General features: G+C 35.2%; 1 protein-coding gene across 2 annotated transcripts in view; it reads left to right on the forward strand.

Annotated features, from left to right (window-relative positions):
- ATG7 (autophagy related 7) overlaps positions 1-13,879 on the forward strand; it is a 118,561-nt gene that overhangs the window by 1,606 nt on the left and 103,076 nt on the right. For both annotated transcript variants that reach the window (XM_042807029.1, XM_042807030.1), the window contains exons 3-11: positions 2,474-2,684; positions 2,913-2,967; positions 4,718-4,835; positions 5,882-5,959; positions 6,539-6,655; positions 7,697-7,846; positions 10,047-10,135; positions 11,217-11,338; positions 12,439-12,529. In XM_042807029.1, the coding sequence (XP_042662963.1) occupies positions 2,507-2,684; positions 2,913-2,967; positions 4,718-4,835; positions 5,882-5,959; positions 6,539-6,655; positions 7,697-7,846; positions 10,047-10,135; positions 11,217-11,338; positions 12,439-12,529 (998 nt within the window). In that variant the 5' untranslated portion in view covers positions 2,474-2,506. The remainder of the gene's footprint in view (positions 1-2,473; positions 2,685-2,912; positions 2,968-4,717; positions 4,836-5,881; positions 5,960-6,538; positions 6,656-7,696; positions 7,847-10,046; positions 10,136-11,216; positions 11,339-12,438; positions 12,530-13,879) is intronic.

Below are 13,879 nucleotides of genomic sequence, written 5' to 3' on the forward strand. Positions count from 1 at the left end.
GCTGTTGGACCCTTGAATAAAGTTTTATTATGGAAGTCTTGGCATCAAGTACTGTGTAATCTGACTCTTACTGCTAACATCTATATGATAAACAATTGTTTGCCTCTTTTATGATAAACTTTATGTGACAGTTGCAAAATGAAATATTTTGTAAGGCTTAAGACCTATGGAGTACTAAAATGTTTGCTAGTTTATGTTACTGCTTCTACTTCTTACACACAGAAAAAGAAGTCTATAAAAATGGTCAGAAAATACTGTGCAGTTAGTTCTGCTGTGCATAGTTCTAGTACTTGCAAATTGTCAAGAAATTAACAGATTTTTTTGATGTTAATAAAAAGAGATTTGAGAGGTTTTTCAAGTAAGCTATCAAAGTTCACACTACCACAAATTCCAGCTGCTGTTAAATATATAGAAATTTTTTTTAAAAAAGGAGGGGGGGAGATGACAAAATGGCATATTTCCAATATGACCATTAAAGCAAGATGTTGTGACAGATCAGAAACATTTATCTTTCACCGTGAAAAATACGGCAAATGTCAAACCTGTATCCAAAAAAACATATCCACGACAATACCAGCAAATAAGGAAAGCATTTACAGTAGAAGGGGATAAGCTGTATAAACTGAATGTAGAAGGTATAGCTGGGTAACACTGAAGACTTAGTTTAAGGAAGTGTTGTGTAAGGAAAAGCATAACTGCCTCTCAGAGAAGAGCTGGCTGTTTGGCAGTTATTAGGAAATTAAACCCACCTCTCATTCCCTTCCCCGTGTTCCAAAAAGGATGAAAGAGAAAAGCATGTAAGCTCTGTTTCTGTTGCACAAGTGACTTCACAGGATGATAAAGTTGGAACTATTCAATTCAATCTAAGCTACAGTACAGCAAAACTGTAGTGCATCTATTTAGATCGGTGTCAGCTAATATAGCTGTGCTGGAAACCTTATTTTGATTTTCCTGTATATAAAATCATACCATTGATTCCTGTGTAAGGGACAGGTAACAAAAGGCAATCACATAGGATTGTGTTGTACAAACTAAAAATTTATTCTTTAAAAATTAGTTGAAGGAATCATTTCAAGATCATTTCAGTTCAAACTGTTGGTTTGATAAGCACTGTGGACAAAACCTGAATCAGTAGCTGTTGATATCCCCTCTGGACTTAGAAAATAGCAGTTACTAGCTTGATAAATCGATGTGTTGTGATAAATAGATAATGAGCCTACATTCTTATGTGTGTGAAGAGTTTTAAAGCTAATATTTTAAAACCTTATTTTTAGTATGTAGCAAATCCTTGTTTTGCAACATCCAGGCTTATCTTCGCTACCTAGTCAAAGAATGGGATGCCTAACAGGAGGACCTTCCCTCCCCCAGACATATATTTGAATATTCTGTGTCATGGACTGTGTTTCTGAAACTTGCATCTTAAGATGTGTAGGTATAGATGTGACGGAGAATACTAACAGTAGGTAAAGGAGACTCTCAAGGATAACATTTTTACTTTAGGAGTTTTCAAGAAAATAAGCAGATTGAGCTGAATCACCTCACAGTGAAGTGAATGCTGCTGCTAACATGAGCAAAGGGACTGTTACGCCTGGTTGAAGTAGAGGCTTATGGTAGCCCAGTTTAGATGTTTTACTCATCATTTTGGTGTAGAGTCTAAAATTCTTAAATTTGTATGTTGTGAATTGCAGACTATATGTTTATAGGAATACCGTTCAGCCAATATGGAGTAGTGACTTGGGTTATTTAAAAAAAAGAAAGTCCTTCCCATACACAGACCTTTAGAAGAGCTGTAAGAAAATAATCTAGACTTGTACATCATATGGACTTTCTAGTGCAACTATTAAGGAGGTTCTAGGTTTTGTTTCCAGCTTTGCCCTTCACTGGCTGCAAGACTTTTCTTGATTTTAGTTTCCCTTTCCTAGCTTTACTTGTTAATTTGTAAATGATTTATGAGTGTTCTACTCTCACCACAAGCTGAGAGTGAAGTCCTAGGTAAATGAAATGTTAGTTTGATTTTTAAGTGCCATCAGAACTTAAGTAGCACTAATAGACTTTTAGACTGGTATCTATATAACAGAAGGAATGCAGATACAGCGTTTAGCATTTTGTTATTTTTATGTGTGGCAGCACAATACAAGATATAACTCAGAAGTATGTAGTTCAGATGTAGCATCCTAAGTTATAGGAGAAATCATGGAATGTCTGTCAGGAAATCAGATCTTTCTAGGTAGCTTGGCCAATACAGAACATATACTTGCATTACATAATTTTATATACAAGAAATTGGAAGGACTTTGCTTGGACTGAAAGGACCTCTGGTCAGTGATTTTAAAAATTGGAGATACTTAAACATTCAGAGGAGTAAGGCTTTCTGCACTTTAACCCAACAAAATATATTCAAAAGAAAGATTAAGTGGTCACAAGTAATACGGTCAATTGAGTATGTACTTAACAGGCGTATCTGCTTTTACAGAATTCTGTTTAACAGCGATCATTAACTAAAATCATGGCAGCTGCCAGCAGTGATATACACCATCCTGTAGATCCTGGAATATCAAAGCTGCAGTTTGCTCCCTTCAGTAGTGCCTTGGATGCAGGATTCTGGCATGAACTAACCCAGAAGAAACTCAATGAGTACCGACTGGATGAGACCCCAAAAGTTATCAAAGGATACTACTACAACGGTGGGTGGAAACTGAACATCTTGCTTTGTAGTTTGGGTTTCTCCTGTCATTCCTCTAAGTATTTGTATAACGTGTTTTACGCATTTTGTTGAAACATCAGAAAACACGGCTGAGCGAGCTGTGAATTCTGGTGTGTCTGTGGGTAATTTATAACTTACATTAACAAAAACAGGGAAATTAGTCTATGTATTTCAGTTTAAAAGAAGCGTGTTGCTTCTTTTTGTCCAGGTGATCCTTTGGGTTTGCCAGCTCGCTTGACACTGGAGTTTAGTGCCTTTGATATGTAAGTACGTACTGTGGTTTACCTTAGTTTGTATGTGAAGACACTTTCCTTGCATAACAGTAATGCTTTGATCTAGAATATTACTTGGACAAATTTGACATGAAAATAAATACATGTTTTCATGAACTTTATAACAGTGAAGAGACTGCTTTGAGTAGCAAACATTAACTCCCTGTGTACGAAGTAGTATGTTCTTCTGAAGGGCCAAGTTTAAAATATGCTGGTAAGTCTCAAATTCACTCACTGTTTGTATATATGTTTATATAAAATACTGTTTTTTTCCATTTATTCCACTCTTCTGTGTAAGGAAGAATATTTCAGTCATCTGAGTTATGGTCATGTTTTTCCTTATATCTTTATTTACTGAGGATTCATCATTACAATTAGGATCTCAAAATAGTTTTTATAATCCCGAGTTGTTACACTGTAATATCTTTCAACATATTTAACCTTTATGACTAGAATTTTATACTTTTGCCTTTGCCCCCAAAGTAAAAGATAAACCAAAGCTGCTCAGTGTACATGACAAAAAATGAGGTGAGAAGGGAAATATTTTTTCCCCATGGTTTTCATTTCCAGTAAATGCCTAAGTTAGTATAACTAACATAGGAACAGATGTCTTCATAGTTATTGTCTTGTTTGCTTTAAATTGGTGGATTATGAAGTTGTAAATCACAGAAGTGACTTTCTCTTGGTCACGATCTTAGGAGCCTAGTGAAGCTTTGTGCATTTTGAGATAATTTATTAGGAGATATTATTCCATTAATTCTTACATAAGAACTTTTAGGTATGACACTGAAAGCATATGCAGCAAAGTGAAATTGGAAGAAAGCTGTAATATTGGAAACAAGGAATTTCAGATTAGTTAAAAATCGATGGTGCCATGGTATTTGAGCTCTCAGATGCTACAACAAAAATAAAATTATGAAAGGTCCATTTATGTAGTGTTTAGTTATTCCTTCTACGGTAGTAATTTTTTGTACGTCTGTTCTGTACTTCAGGTAGTCAGTTTAGATGATTATGAAGAATTCCCTTGTAGCTTTAAAAATTTTTGGAAACTACATCATGTGTGTTTATTATGTAATGAACATTTGCTGTATTTGAGTTTTAGCAGTGGTCAGAAACATCAGTTTGGGAGAATGATGTTAGAGTCAGTGAAATCAACGAGATCTATAAATTAAGGGAAGGTTTGAGGTTTTTTACCAAATTTACATTCAAAAAGAGGAAAAATATATACTGTGTTTGCAAACAGCAGCTTCTCCAGCTGATGATATTACAAGCTATAAAAGCTATTCAATCTTTTGTCTGATTTAGGCTTCCTTTGGGATGTTTTTTAAGCATAAAATTTTAACTCAGTAACTACGTGAATGAAATACATCTAAAGTTCAGTCATAATAACTTTTTCTTAGTGCAAATCACATTTGTCATGGATAGTTTATATTCAAACAGAATTTTTAAATCTTCAATCTGTGATTTAATGCCACGTTGCTTAGAGAGAATACAGATGCCTGATATATTTTTGAAGTGATAAGTAGATGTGTATTGGCACAGGTTTTTGTACCAATCCACGTTCAGTGAAGCATTACAATCATAAAATGTTTTTGTTAGAACTGTTATTAACTGTTGTTACTGTACTCATCATTTGACAACTTCAGGGCAACCTTACACCATAGGATAGCTACTGCTATTACCGCTGATCGTGTCAAAGGCATTTGTATCCAATTCCCAGAGGTTTCTTTCTTTTATTCAGGAATGCTTCAATACCAGCGCGTTGCTGCCCTGCTTTTGGAACATTGTATAATACCAACACTTTTGAGACTTTCAAATCCTGTGATAAGAAATCACTTTTGGAAAAAGAAGCAAATGAGGTAAGATTGAAAATCAAATCAACTGGTAGAAAGGATTTGGAAATAACCAGTGAAGTGCTTTACAGTCTCTGCCCCAAATATTGGAGGTACCATCCATTCTCACCCATATAGTAGCCTCAGGATTTAACTTGAAGGAATAGTTTGATGTTGTTTTTTACTCTTCTTTAAAGAGTAGAAAGTAGCTAATTATACTTGGAGGACTTAATTCAGTGTTCTAGTAGGCCACATTTTAAGCTTAACAGTGCTACTGGAGCTACCGGTGACTTGTATTCTGTAGAACACACTTTTTAAATTTGTCTTGACACCCAGAAACCAGCAGAAGCCTGGTTTGAACTTCAGATTGCTGCAGTACATGTGTGTGACAAAGTAATGGGGAAGCTCCAGAACAGCAGGAAGACTTAAGTAAACCAGGAAAAAGGTGGCTGTCGATGGAAGGGGCTAGTCAGAGTGCTTTATTTGGTCTTTTTTTTTTTTGTTTTGTTTATTTTTGTTAAGACAAAGATCAAACAGGTCTGTCTCATACAAGTATTATAGCTTCTTGTCTCACAGACATGCAGTCTACCGCCTCTTCCAAGTCTCCAATGTTTTGGTCAAATTTCCTAGTAGCTTATTCACGTATCTAGTATCTGTAGATCCCATGAATGAAAAAGATGAGAGTGCAATAAAAGGCTATGTGAATATCACCCTATGTTCTATATTGTGCTAGTGCTAATAGTTCACATACATGAAAGACTGTTCCTGATGAGGTTTGTTTTGTTTGTTTCTCCATGCTTGATCTGTGAACTAATCCTATTGTACCCCCGCTTCTGTCATTTTTTGTGTTAGAGAGTGCATGTCTATGTCCTACCTTTAGAATCCTTTTAGCACAGATAATAATGTGGATGAGATCAGTTAGGAAAAGATCACAGTGTATTGCTGGGAATGTTAATTTCAGTATTTTAAAGGTAGCTGGAAGAATTAAAGATTTCTGCAGTTCTTCTCATGCTACCTTGGTGTTTTGTTTCTATGCCCTTTCTCTTCCTTCTTGTCCCCACAATCACTGACAGATTTGGGAATCAATAAAATCTGGAGCTGCTCTTGAAAACCCTATGCTCTTGAACAGGTTCCTGCTGCTGACATTTGCAGTGAGTAACGATAATAAGTCTCATACTTAGAGCACTGTAGAGGAAGTTATGAAGTAGTTTCTTTTTAGCAGAAATGCCATGTTAGTATTAACATATTAATGATACCAGAATTGTTCTCAGACATCTTAAAAATATCTGAAAGCATTTAAAAAAAAACCTAATAAGCTACTCTCGTGTACAGATATAAAATTATTCAGGATGTATTCTTTAAAAAGATACTGGTGCCATCTCATTCTCTTCTATTAATGTGTAAGATTATCTGATGACCTTATAGATACTAGTAAAAGTAGAACAACTGTTTCATGTTTAACAAATTTAAAGTTTTAGTAGATAATGCTCCAGCTAACAAAAACTGAATGTGGTACAGACATTGTCTGATTATATCATAAAATATACAAAGGAAGTCTTCTAGTATTTCCTACTATTTTCTAAAATGATGACACAGTGCCTTGTGAAGTAAAGAGAACAATGGTTAGTATGGTTAGTATCATCAACCATCAATTATGGTTAGTATTTCAAACCATAATTTACTTCGATTTATATCTTTATTATCTAATGTTACATATTTTTTTTTTCTAGGATTTAAAAAAGTATCATTTCTACTACTGGTTTTGCTACCCTGCTCTCTGCTTCCCTGATGGAATACATATAATTCAGAAACCAGTGTGTCTTGGTGACAGATTCTCGCTCAATCAGGTACTCAAAATATTAAATGTTGTGAAGTCTGCAGCACTAAGCAGTTTTATGAGCTATAAAACTCAGTATTTTTGTTAGCACATACTGAATTAATTTAAGAATCTAATTTCATTCAAAATCTTCACTTTTTTATTTCCATGTGGGTTTTTTGTTTACCTTTTTTTCATTATTGTATGAAATCTCTCAGTTTAACATCACTTCAGCTTTATTTATTTAGATGCAGATGTGGCAAACAGTTCGTGAAGAGGCAGTTAATTTTAGTTTTTATATACAGCTGATTGAATATATAGCTATGTTCTTGAAATTTATTATATTTTTAAGAAATATTTTTAAAGGGGCATCCCCTGGAGAGCTAAGTCATAAGCAGTTATAAAATTGTTAATAAAATTCATGATGAGACAAGAAAAAGAACTGGATAGAAAGATTTTTTTTTTTTAGGAGAAAAGTTAACAATTTTTTGTAGCTTCTAGTACAATGCAAAAGGATGAAAAAAATCAACTTGCCCTCATATGCCTTTTTGCTTTGACAGAAGTTAATGCAAAACCTTGAATGGCTTTTTAATGGCATAATAATTAGTGAGAAACAGTTTGGGTTTTTTTTTTCAGTGAATAATGTAGTCATTAATAGTGTAAAAATACCTGTCATGATCCAAAGACAGAGTTTCAACTAAACACTAAAAATGCATATAATAAAATAAATTGAATGGGACTCTGTTCTTTTGCTAATACTAGGGGAAGAGATTTGCTTTGTTATAAAGCTAATGTGACTATCAGAATGAGATTTTTATCTTGCTTTAATTTCTATTGGTAGATCAGTTTGCAGCAATTATAATAATGCTCCTGTTTAAATTTGCATTGACCAATACTGTTTTAGCACCTGAGTTTTTGATCTCAGTTACTGTGGTCATAATGGGCTTTCAATCTTCTGAATACACTGTATTCTAAGATTGAGTGAACTTGTCTTCCCAGATGCTAAAACACTTTCCATGGTGCTGTATAAGATTGTTAAAACTGTTGGTTACAGTTGTCTTTTTGCTTTTAGATTCAAGCACTTCAGAAAGCATATGATGAACTTTGCCAGAAAGAGGGGGTTACAGCCTTGCCTTATTTTTTAATCAAGTATCACGACAATTCTGTTATGGTATCTCTACTGAAAAAGTGGGATGTTTTCTTCCAAGACCAAGGAGGAAAGGTAATGAGAATTTGATGTCATTTTATAACCTACAAATGTTTAATTTACAAATGGTTTCAAAAATTTTTACTGTACTGAGCTGGGCACAGTGGGTAGCCGATGAAGAGACTGGGTAAATAGCTGAAGACTGGCGGTTTGGATTGATATTTGGGTTGAGTTAAGCATCTTTAGTTCTTATGCAAAAGCCCAGTTACATCAAATTAATAGTCAGCTTGAAAAAAAAGTTCTTCGTGCCATCTCCCTCATCAAAACAGAAACAATGTAAGTTTATGAGTTGGCATAACGATTACAGTTTTCCAACCACTTTACCTGCAGTGCTATAATAATGCAAAACACTTCTTTCATTGTTTGTGTACTAAAAACTGTTACTCATATTTCATGTATTTTTTGGTTGCGGTAACAGTAATCAGGGAATACTATAAGGGAGTTGTCAACTTTTATGTGGATTTTGCTACATGTGCAAGTTACAAGATATAAGCTTTGGATAAAAATTGCTGGGAATCAGTATATGAAGAGTGTTCAAGGCAATGCTTTGTAATTTTGAAAGACAGATGGGTTGTGCACCAGACTAGGCTGGGATATTTTTTCTGTTAAATGCAGAGATCATGCATGTCCTTTGAGCGTAAAGTGAGTACTGTCCATTGCTTCCAGTTAGGGAAGAATTACAATGGTACATGAAGCAGATGTCATCACAGCAGGAGTTGACTGGTTTGATTGTCTTGTGTTTATGTACATTGACTTCTGTTTTGGATCATGTTGCTCAGCTGCTGAACTTTGCTAGGCCTGTCTGAATGCTTTACTGTCATTATTTTTGGTGAACTTCAAACTTTATCTTGCGTGTCATTGAAGTGTTAGGAAACAAAACTGAGAGTTATGGTGAAGAGCTAATAAGTGCAAAAAACATGTATTTTTTTTAAGGAGGTCTTGTCACACCTTATAAAACTAATTTAGTTCTGTTTTATAATACTTGATCTTCAGTTATTTTTTTGCTTTTCCAAATTTGGTTTTCTGGAATTAAGACCTAGGTCTGCAGTTCTTTGTAAAATAAGAATGTGAAGGTTGAGATTTTAAATGGTAGTATAACTACAATAATGGGTCACAGGTAAAAGTATACTTACTTATATAGGGACGTTGTTAATATGAGAGAAATCTGTAATCATCTGGAATATATTTCTTCATTAACATTCACTTTGGAAGGAAGTGCCCAAATTTTAGACCTGTTGGGTAAGATTTGTTGCATCAATACTGCCTATAGAGTTTGTATTCCAGTGAGCCAGCTGAACTTGCTCCCCTTGAAGAAGAATGTTTTTGCTGTTGCTGAGATAATTTTCTGCTAGTTTATGAAATTGAATCAGCTTACTAAGGGGTCTTAGGCCTGCTTGAGTTAGCAGTTGCAAAGCAGCAGCAGTGGAGCAGTGGGGAGTGGGCCCCTGTTTCTCCTATCTGCGTCCATTAGATTGGCTCATCTGCACTGCAGACTGTGCTAGGGACGCCTTACTGATGTGCTAGAGTGGAGACGAGACACTCTGAGCCCCTCTATAGGCAAAGAAGGAGGAGGGAAGAGCTCTGTAGATGTGAGAGACAGGTATGACTAGTGGTGGCCAAGTTCAGATTTTGAGCATATCTAAAGGTCGTCAGTGATATCTTTCTGTCTCTGGGTGTGTTTTGGTTCTGCATCGACTGTGACATACGCTTCTAGCTTAGATGCCTCAGTTATGAGCGTGGTGTTACATTTGGTTGAACATAAGACAAAATGTCCAGTTCCTTTATTTAGATCCCATTTTGGAGGTTGGCTTTATAAGTTATTTTTATGATGGTTTTATTTAACTTGACGTCTTGCTGGCCTGCCTCCTTTCACTTTTTGATCATCCCAAAATCAATATGGACTTTTGTTTTGAGAGCAAGGCTTCTGTTGGGCTTCTCCTATAATGGTATATTTAAGGAAGGTGAGGAAGGTGCACATACTGTAGTGAAAAGTGAATGTCCATAAAGAGGCTAAACTGAACAAATCTCAAAGCTGTGGTAAATGCTTGGCTGACGTCTAGTGTGACCATGTATTAAACATTTTTAAACATGTAAAATGTGTGTATAGGCCTTCTCTGTCCAGAAGTTTTACTTTAAAAATGCCAGATAAATTTTACTGTGAACTGAATATTAGTATGGATAGATGACTTCTCATTTAGAGCAATTTTATTTGCAGGTGACAGTTGGAGTTTATGATCCATGTAATTTATCTCACTATCCAGGATGGCCGCTGAGAAATTTCCTGATCCTGGCAGCCCACAAATGGTAGGTATTTTATTCTTTCTCACAAAGATTATTTATTGGCTGATTTCAAATTATGCGTTTTTCCTTCCATGGCACTTTAAATCTCAGGTGGGTGGTACAAATAACTTTTAACCTTGACATGACTTACCTTCAATGATTCTGATTTCGTATATTATTCTGTTTTTGACTTCTGTCAGTCACACGTTCCTATTATTCCTAATCCTCACATGCATGCATGTACCTGCAGATGCATGCTTCAGACCCTGCCAATGCCCTCTAGCTGTTGCAAATCTTTTTTAAAGTATTCTATGATTTTGTATAATTAATTAGTGCCAAGTAATAGTAGATGTAAATTTTGAAAATCAGATAGTCAGGTTTTCTAATAGTGTATCTTTCTGAATTTTTTGTTAGGCATGAGTTTGGAAGACAGGACATAGTTTTGCACTCCAGCATTTAAGTATCAAATAAATTTGGGTTGCTGTAACAAAAATGTAATTAAGTTGCATCTTCTTAGTTTTTACTTCTACATTTTGTTACAAAGTACACAGCAGGGAGAATAAATACTTACATAGGTGTGGCATTTTCTGGGCTCCTAGCTGAGCTGTAGCATAGAAGGATGTGCAAGTGCCCAGAGAACTTTACACAATCTGAGATTCAGAGGTCTTTATGCACTAAAGTTCTAATTGTTTGATTTGGATATTTGAATCATAAGGAGGAAAAAAATTATACTACATTGAGAACTAGGAGAATATTGCTTGTGCCATAGCAAAGTACATCATGTCGCCTGATGTGTCCTCTAGTGCTTCCCTGCTTTTTATATTCCTCTAAATACGCAGTTTGTCCAGCAGCATTGTATAAATGGCAGACAGGCTGACAGTGTCATTTCTTTAGAGATGTTTCACAACAAACTAGTAATTTTTGCATACTAAGCAGTTGTTTTTATTTATACCTGATAAGAACAACAGTGTTCCAGTACTAAGAGAAAAAGCCTTATTCAGAATCTGCAAGAGACTAAACCTGTGCAAAATAGCGTTTAAAAGAAGTCCCTCTTCTATTAATGAAGTTGCATGTGTGTCTCTGTTTATATTCTTTTAAATGGCAGGGGCAGCATTCTCCAGTCAGTTGAAGTGCTCTGCTTCAGAGACAGAACCATGCAAGGGGTGAGAGACATAACACACAGCATTATCTTTGAAATAAAACTTCCAGACAGAGCCCTTGGCCCAGGTAATCAATTTAAAAAAAAAAAAAAACAAACTTCTTTCACAATTTTTTTCTCCTTTCTCAATCACTGTGAAGATGGAAAGAATAAATAAATACTACTAAATCATCGCTTATACTGAGTTATTTCAAATGGATTTTAAATTGTTTGAATTTCTGTTAAATGTCTATAGAGGAAATGGTTCCTTCTTAAAAAAAAAAAAAAAAAAAGAAGAGAGAATATTCTTTTTTAATTGTTTCCACCTTAAATTGTGTTTCTAGTTTAAAAATGAAGAGAAGTCCTCCTGGTGTCATATGAAATACAAAACCCAGGCAATTATCAATTAGTCTCTTGTTAAATTTGTACACAGTCCCTCAGCTAGAAAAAATGCATATGATAGTGAATTTATGTGATGCAACCTTTCTGCGTATTTCTAAAATGATAGAAGCCTATTACAGCATGGAATTGATTCTTCAATCCCGTACCGAGGTAGGCAGATGTATTTTAAAGCCATAAACGTGTAACGTTAGAACATCATCTCAGACTCAATTTGTATGTACAGGACAGTATCGCAAAATTTCCTTACCTCATTCAAGAAGTTCTGAATGCTTTACATGTCATTGTTGTGAATTGTTTAATTGTTGTGTAATGAGGATATATAATTCTCTGCTGAACTCACAGATAGGGTTTAGGGAACATGAAGAGATGATTAAACTTGGCAAAACTTGTCAAAATTTACTGTGTTCTGAATTACGAATTTACTGAGTTCTGAACATAGCAGTGTGTCTGACATTAAAGGTCTGGAGGCTTAATAAGAAGCGATGACATCTCTGTCCTTTGTTTGAAGCAAGCTGAACAGGCAAAAGCAGCACATCAGACACCTGAGAGTAAAGCACTTCTCCAAGAAGCAGTGCTTTCAGTTGATGTAAAACAGCAAAATTTGTATAGCAACATATACTAGGTTGTTAAGATACAGATTATTTACTTACAGGTTTAGAATTTGTTTCAATTTTTCCAACAAGGTTAAATCCAACAAAATTTCTTTTTTCTATCCTGTGATATTAAGTGATATTGAGGTTTTCATTCTTTCTTTCCTTCTTTTTTTTTTTTTTTTTTAAATATGCAGATTGTCCAAAAGCTGTAGGATGGGAGAAAAACCAAAAGGGAGGCATAGGTCCGAGGATGGTGAATCTCAGCGAATGCATGGATCCCAAAAGGTTTATTATCTTTTAAATTTCTATAGTTTTCTTTACTCAGGCTTAAGCCATAGCAAGTTGAAATGTGAAATGCAAGGCCTGTCTGTCCCTGTTAGGTAAGAATATACAATAACGCATATACTCTGTATTGTTTGGACAGTCCTATTGGAGGCAAGGACCTTAATAGTAGAGCTGAGTGCAGTGCATCACACTGCAGAGTGCAACGTTTGCTATTTTTGACTCTAGCTTAAAATTTCAAATGCATTATACTTAACACTGAGTAGAACGTAGGCCATAGTGTTACAGGCCTGTGGTTTTCACTGAGCTCTGTAACATGCAGGTTGTTAAATATAATGAAAGTAAGCATGCACAAAAGTTCAGCCTTTTGGAATTGTTAGAGTGTGACAGGAAGGAGCTCAGCAAACATGACCTTAGTAATTTTTCTCATTCTGCACATAATGTATGGGCAACAGATTGAAAACACTTTAGTTACACAGCCTGTTGGCTCGTCTGCTTTCACTGACTACGTGTGTGTTCTTGACTTTGAAACGCTGTAGGGGTGTGTTGATCTCATGATTTAGGTTAACATATTTTACCTATCAAGCTAAGCCATTTTTGTCTTGCAATTGTGGCAATGCTCATGTTCATAGACATTACCGAAGGTTCATTTGAGGGCTCTTAATTCTTTAACTAGATGTAACTTGATCTTCTTTACTCATATGCATGCTCACTTCTGTTAATTCTCAGAGAAACTGTTGGTAATATGCCAGCCTTGGCAACTGTGATCTTAAATCCTTGTTGAACAAATAATTTACTGGATACTGCAAAAGTTATATTTGTGATGTATCAGGGAATGAAAGTGTCAGGAACCAGAGAACTGTGATGACCTAACTTGATGGGAGTTTTAACATCCTGTGTTCTGCTGAATTAATAAATCTGACACTAGGTTGAGCATGGATTTCCTACCTCATTTTCTTTCTAAAACTCCCACAAAGAATTGATGACACCCTTTAGGAGGCAACTGTAATATTTCGTGTTAAGGACAGATGTAACTGGATACAAGAAACCAGTTAATTTAAAAAAGAAACAAATATTTATGGACAAATGGTCTGTATCTTATCACTCAGCCTAACAGGAATCTTGGCTGAGACACTTTTTATTTTCATGCATCAGTTTTGTTACTAAAATTCTAATCTTAGATTGTTACCTTTTTCGGAAGCCCTTAGAGACGTGTTCCAAATAGTAAGGAAGTAGGTGGCTTTAGTAGATTTTTTACAGCAAGTCCAGAGGCTAGCTGACACTTTTTCTGTATAGCCTAGCTTTTGAAAGAGAATGCTTACCTAGCAAAATTTTGTTATTAATGACCATCTT

This window comes from Tyto alba, unplaced genomic scaffold (assembly GCF_018691265.1).
Source record: "Tyto alba isolate M040663 unplaced genomic scaffold, T.alba_DEE_v4.0 Super-Scaffold_49, whole genome shotgun sequence".
Taxonomy (NCBI): domain Eukaryota; kingdom Metazoa; phylum Chordata; class Aves; order Strigiformes; family Tytonidae; genus Tyto; species Tyto alba.